Genomic DNA, 7,130 nt, shown 5'->3' with positions numbered 1-7,130 from the left:
ATACACCTTATTGAAGGGAATGGATTTTCTACTTCAAATTTCTGCAACGCTAGTAAAAAAAAATCTATGAGTTTCAAAAATCAGATTTCGTTGCTTTCTGTTTTTCAGGATTCTCCAAGTAACAAGTTACTCTATGCAAAAGAGATCTCTACATATAAGAAAATGGTGGAAGAGTAAGTAGAAAGAACTACAACTTATTTTATATTCTTGGGGACAAAATGTTTGGTTCTCACATCATATCTCTGCTTAGGGCAAGTTGGTTCTAAATATATCCTGAGTAAATATTATCGAGATAAAAATAATTTTACTAGAATATTTATCATGATAAAAGTGACCTGGAAATTAGACAAAAGAATGATAAACTCAAATAATATAACAGTAACATTCATTTTCAAAATAGATAGAAATTTAGCAATGCCAAATGAAATTGTTTTAATGTGTAGAATGATTTTGCAACATTTGAATATATTAATTGCTTTAAAAAAATCATGATTTTTGCCTTTGTATTTTATTCCAGTATTTCACTTTGATGGTTTTCCCTTTTTGATTCAGGCATGTGTGTATGTTTGTGCATAGTATGGATTTAGGAAATAAGATACTTACTTTAATTCCCGATCCAAGAAACACTTTCAAAAATGAAAAAAGTATGACAACGTATCTGTCAGGAAGCAAATGTTTATAATATCATAAAGATTTAGCAAACTTCCTGTGGCCTGAATTTTTAGAAGGTATCATCTACTCTGAAATAAAGTTTTTCTAGGTGGGCTAGAAAAGACGGTCTGCCTTTACTCTAAAGAAATCACCAACTGGAAGATCAACAAAAGCAACAGAAAACATTTGGGGCTGAATCTGAGAAGTTTGGGCTTATGGATTGTTCTACTGTACCTTTTGATCTTTTGCTCCTCAAAATGTGCTGGGGTATAGCAGATACTCAAATGAACCACATCCTTATTACAGTTTCTCCACTAATGAATCTATTTGGGAACCGCAAGAAAGTATCATGCTAGACAGCTGATTAGGGAAGTCATGTTGGACCATACTAGTAGTCTTCAATTTATGACCATTTGTCCATTGACCATTCACAGTTATGACAGTGCTTGTGCCCAAAGTTACCTTATGCAAGGCAGCATTTGGCCACACCAGGACTTCTTCCTGAGGCCATGCACACTGTTCTCCAAATTCCTTCTCTAAATCACACTCCCCATTCCTTCCCCAAATCATGTGCCTCATTCTCATGCTCTAGAAACTTTCTGGTCTTCTCCAAGATTCACAAGAACAGGAACATTATTTGGAAATCATCAGGAACCCCATTGTCATGGTGCTTTGCAAGACTTCATTCTCCAGATTGCATGTACCATTCATTCTCAAATTATGCATCTTGTTTTTGACATTCGTCAGAAAACTTCTGGTCTTCCCCAGTTCTCGCAAGAACAGCAATTTGGAGAATGAGGACTTCCCAAGCACTGTGAGAATAGAACTCCTACCATTCTCCAACTAGCACACCTGTTCTTTGAGAACTGGGGAAGACCAGAAGGTCTCTAAAGGATCACTAGAATGGGATGTGCGATTTGGAGAAGGAACGGCACAAGTGATTTGGAGAATGACAGAAAAAGCTTCGGGAAGAAAACTAGGCAGAGCCAGAATACAGTAGGATCAGGCTGGGTGCACATTAGCAGCAGTAGGAAAACAGTGAAGGTCAGCTGGGCACAGTAGTGCCTGTGTAACATAGGGTGATGGGGCAATTGGGGCTTTCCCCCATCTCCTCATGGCACTCCCACACTTCTTACCTGAGACCCATTCTGCTTAACAATCTGTGATTTTAGATTAACGATGACAACCAGGAATGCCGGGATTGTGATTGCTAGGTAATATGGTCATGTGACATCTCACTTTATAACCACATTACTTAGTGATGGAAATTCTGGTCTAAATTGTAGTATAAGTCAAGCCTATGAGCCTTTAGTGGGTTTATGAGCAACCATCCACTGAAATGCTTATGTTCAAAACAAGGTATAAGGAGGAATGAATGTAATAGCAGCTCTATTGACTTGAAAGCTCTATAGGAAGTCATTTACCTCTATGTCTTGTCCTCCAAGCACCCTATTGGGCTAGCCCCGGTTAGCTTCTAAGTATCAAGTGTTCTCCTCCAGCTGTTAGAATAGGAGAAAGGCTGGCAGAGATTTTGGCCATAATACTACCAGATAAATAGCTTATTAGCCATAAGCAGACCCTTAACAACCCATGGGTATCCTAAGGTTTCTCTGTCAAAATTCAACAGAAAAAAGTCGAACAGTTTTGACAGTCTGTTTTTTCATGAATTTTGTCTAAAGTTGAAAATAGTGATGAAAATGAATGTCTTCCATTATACTTAAATTCCCAACCAAAAAATGCCCCAAATGTGATTTTCTAGACTTAAGACCAGAGGTCTTCAAACTTAGCCCTTTTATGACTTGTGGACTTCAACTCCCAGAATTCCTCAGCCAGGCATGCTGGCTGAGGAATTCTGGGAGTTGAAGTCCGCAGGTCATAAAAGGACCAAGTTTGAAGACCCCTGGTTAAGACAGTTAAGAATAAGCATGGAGACATTATTCCCCTAAAATAGACCAAAAGTTGTTTCCATCTCTTCTCATGACAATATTGGATAGCTTCTTGTAGCCTGTCCCTGTAATATTGCTAATCCCTGGCCTATGGTAATGTTTTTATTCTGCATCATAGGAAACTATTGCTATTTTGATTTATTTTAGCTGTCAATAATTGCACTAAATCTCTGAAACCCTGCAAAATCCAGCATGGAGAAAACTTCAGTTCCTGACATTAATCTATAAGGAGGAGATCAGATCTTTTTTTCATAAATATATCCACGATGAAAATCAGCAACCATCCTTTAAAAGTTCTAGTTCAATCTAGTAATGTCTATTAAGAAAATGTCATAAATTCAGTACAAAGAAAGTATTTTTAAAGGTTGTTATTTCAGCTAAAACATTTTTTTCTAGTTATTATAGAGGTATTCGCCAGATGGTACAAGTGAGTGATCAGGATATGAATACACATTTAGCAGAGATTTCTCGAGTAAGTATAAAATTGGAAACAACTTTTAAATGTACTGTACCTGATAAAAATAAAGCTGCTGAGTTATTTGTTTGTCTTGGGTTATTTGTACCATATGTCCTATTTTGTATCAGTCCTCTGGAATACTTTCCACTGTTTCCTCCAAGGTTTTGGCATTCCTAATAGTTTAGTTCAATGGTTGACCATGCTTGAGGTCAATGGAGGAAAATCTTTAGTAGTTTCAAACCAGTTTTATTTTCACAGTTCCCTGAGTCAGGTTAACCAGATCGGACTGACTAATTGATTGGTCCATTTCTCTTTTTTATACCTTTCAATCCAACGAAGCTCAAGTAAGCTTAAATAAGACATAAACAATAAACAATAGGAAAACAAAGCAGCAGTATTCTGACCAACAACCACAACATCCAATCCATAACACCTAGTTTATCAGTAGTGTATTCCCAAGGCTCTCAGGAAAGGTTTTTATGATAGGACCCAACCAAAACTTTCTTGCAGTGTCTGTTTTTGATCTGGCCTATCCCAAAGCATCTTAAATTGCTCCCAGAATCAAACTCATCAATACACATCTCTTTCTGGTAAGATGTTATCTGTGAAAATCTTTCAGTTCCTATCATTACATAAGCCATTGCATTCTGGACCAGAAGAAGCTTCTGAGTGGTCTTCAAGGGCAGCCCATGTAGAGTGCATTAAATTAGTCAGCATGTGTCACTGTGAGTAAGGCAGCCTAAAAAAGGCTATAACTGGCTTGACCAGATGAAATTGGGCAGTGCCTTTCCTAGCTACCTTTTCTTCAGGTAGCAGGTGCATCTAAAATGACTCCTAAGTTACAAATTAATTCTACACAGGACAGAACCAGAGAGATCCAAAATTGGATTATCTCTAGTAATGGAAGGCTTCTGAATCCATAACTAATCTGTTGTGCTTCGTATAGATGTTAAGTATGAGAGTATTGCTTCCCACAGGAAATAGTACCTCAAAGTCAGTCCAGTAAGATATCTGACTGATGCTATCAAAAGCCCCTAAGAGGACAAGCAAGACCAGGGGAGCTGCGTCTGTCTGTCTGTCTATCTATCTTATTTAGAAACAATCTACCTCCCTCATAGAGAGATAATTTTCATTGCCCTGATATGTTCATAGTTTGTGCACAAGAGCAATCAATGTAAGGTTAATACCAGCTACAGACTTGAAACCCGCTGTAAGAGATCCAAATAATACATTTCCTCCTCTTTGCAGTTATAGAACTACTATCTTCTCCACAACTTTCTTTAAAATGGGGAGACTGGAGTTAGAATAGTAATTATCCAACATCCAAAATGGATGTCATTTTTACTGCTTGCTTCCTTCTCCATGATATATATAGTGGTAACAAATGGAAAGATTACAGGTGAAGCAGCTGGCAAATACACCTGTAATGTTGGTTTCTGCTTGGGGTATTATTTATTCTAATTTCTAATGTGGGGGAAAATGGTGTAGTGACTGTAACAAATCAGCAAGCAAGCTTGATGTTATATTTCTGATAAAAAATCATCTCTGCTTCCTTATCAACCTGGACACCTATTAATATTGTGGATAGAAAGAGAAACAATATTACCTCTGGTGCATCTATATAGGTTTCATTAAAGTTCTTGGGTAGCCAGCTTTGTGTTTGACATAGTGTTTTTCTTCTTGTTTAATTTAATAGGCCCACACAGACTCATTAAACACCCTTGTGGCTTTACACCAGCTCTACCAATATACTAACAAGTACTATGATGAGGTAAGCTTCCACCACCGAGTTTGTTTTATTATTATTCTGTGCAAAGTCATAAGGTGGGTAAGATCTAACAAGCTGATTTGCCTCCAAGCTGATAATTTCCTGGCTTATTGGATGCTTGGTTTTGACCAAGAGACTGTAATTCATACAGGGCAAATATACATGTTTAAAGCATATTCAGAAGAATCCCATCACTAAATATAGATGTGTTCCATATGGGATTTTATATAGCAATAGTAATAGCATTTAGACTTATATACCACTCCACAGTGCTTTTACAGCCCTCTCTAAGTGATTTACAGAGTTAGCATATTGTCCCCAACAATCTGGGTCCTCATTTTACTGATCTTGGAAGGATGGGTTAACCTTGAGCCCCATGAAACTTGAACTGCCAAACTGCTGTCAGCCGGCAGTCAGCAGAAGTAGCCTGCAGTACCGCATTCTAACCACTGCGTCACTAGGGCTCTCAAATGGGTCTAGGACAGAGGTCCTCAACCTTTGGGGCACCAGGGATCAGTTACATGGAGAGAGGTTTTTTTGCAGACTGGAGGGGGCGTGGTTTTGTGTCCAACTGCAGGGGGCGGGGGTGCGCAGGAGAATGGCAGGGCCGGCACAGCTTCTCCAATTGCGGTGGGTGTGCAGGTGAATGGCAGGGCCGGCACAGCTTCAGCAATTAGGGGGGGGGGCAATGCGAATGGCAGGGCTAGCATAGCTTCAGTGATTGTGGGGGAGTGCAGGCAAATGGCACTCCAGCCTGACACACAACAGGGAGTTGGCCTGCTGCTCCATGCCACTCCCCCTCCACCTCCACAATGGCCAGCATCGTCTGCCTGTACTCCCGCTCCTCCTGCAATCGCTGAAGTTGTCCGGCCCTGCCATTCGCCTGCGCACCCACCGCAATCGTAAAAGCTGCACCAGCACCATTCACCTGCTACCCCATAACACAGCCCATCGCATGCTGTTTCCCCTGCAGCACCATGGCTTCTGCCTGCCACCCACCCGACTGGCTGGCGGCTATCTGTCCCTTGTAGCCAAAGGCCTGGGACAAACGGTGCCTCGGCGAAAGGGCCAGGCCAAAGGGCACAGGGCGGAGGGCAAGGGGCCCATTGGCCAGGGAGAATGGGCAGGGGAGGGCCAGCCTAGGAGAAACGCTGGAGGTAAATGGACAGAGGCAGGAGGCGAGATGTAAAGGAGGCGTGGCCAAGGTTGGGAGCCTAAAGGTCCCATTTCATCTCAAATGTGGCATATTTCCTAGCTATATTAAACAAGAACAGTGATGACTTGCTTATTAACAAAATGTCCAGGAAGCCTCATATGTCACAAACCTGGCTTACCATCCTTGAAGTAGATAGAGAATACATTTTGCCATCGATTTGATAGTAGTTTCTTCTCGTACATTTTGAAAATCTCACTGTCTCTTGTCTGCTCACAATGAGGAAAATGGCTCTGCAGATTCATAATACCAGGAAAGGTTCTTTCTGATTAATAGATAGTACTCTTTAAAACCCTTGGAATGTATTTTTCCAGAAATACTTATAGGATCATATTGTAATATCTTGACTTGAATGTTCTCCCTTTTATTTATTTTTTAGATTATAAATGCACTAGAAGAAGACCCAGCTGCACAAAAAATGCAGCTTGCTATTCGATTACAGCAAATAGCAGCTGCTTTAGAGCATAAAGTGACTGACCTTTGATTTGAAAGCTGCAATAAAAAAGTCTGATCTGAAGATGTGTAAATTCATTCTCCCTAATAAGAAAATAGTGTTCTATTTTTTAATGTGTAATTACAATTTTAAATGAAAAAACAAAAGGCTCCTTTTTTATATAGAACCACTGTAATGTAAAGAGTTTTTACTGTAAATTATGCTTCTAATTAAAATCTTGTGTGGTGTATAAATGAATTTCCAGAGGGACATGGGGGAGGTCCATAGGGGGAGGGATGGGTGGGGGGGAGTTATACTCATTTAATCAAATAGTACAATTTTTGAAACATCTGCGTTTTTTAGAAGTCATTATGCTAGTAAAATCACTACCTATAATTTCTTTATATTTTAAGCAATATTTGTACTAGAAAAAAAATAATAGCATATTGGAAAAATAAATGCAATATCCCCTTTTAATTTCAATAACTGGAAATAGCTTTTTCCCTCTTTTTTTGAAAAAACAGTCATCAATCTTCTGCTTTTGAGGAGGATATAAACAATTTACTTACGATGACTTTCCTTTTAGAAAATTGCAGTGGATTTGGGTACCATATTTCTTTTACATTCATGTGAATGTTAAATGCTAAAACACGTGGTTGTAA

At 39.3% G+C, this 7,130-nt stretch overlaps 1 protein-coding gene across 1 annotated transcript in view; it reads left to right on the top strand.

Annotated features, from left to right (window-relative positions):
• PLXNB2 (plexin B2) overlaps positions 1–6,716 on the top strand; it is a 140,148-nt gene extending 133,432 nt beyond the window's left edge. The window contains exons 32-35 of the mRNA XM_015814680.1: positions 109–173; positions 2,994–3,069; positions 4,751–4,825; positions 6,415–6,716. Of these exons, the coding sequence (XP_015670166.1) occupies positions 109–173; positions 2,994–3,069; positions 4,751–4,825; positions 6,415–6,519 (321 nt within the window). The 3' untranslated portion in view covers positions 6,520–6,716. The remainder of the gene's footprint in view (positions 1–108; positions 174–2,993; positions 3,070–4,750; positions 4,826–6,414) is intronic.
• The last annotated feature ends 414 nt before the right edge of the window (positions 6,717–7,130 follow it).

Source organism: Protobothrops mucrosquamatus, unplaced genomic scaffold (genome assembly GCF_001527695.2).
Source record: "Protobothrops mucrosquamatus isolate PMUCROS unplaced genomic scaffold, P.Mucros_1.0 scaffold275, whole genome shotgun sequence".
In the NCBI taxonomy this organism is placed as follows: domain Eukaryota; kingdom Metazoa; phylum Chordata; class Lepidosauria; order Squamata; family Viperidae; genus Protobothrops; species Protobothrops mucrosquamatus.
This window is presented reverse-complemented; position numbering and strand designations above follow the sequence as displayed.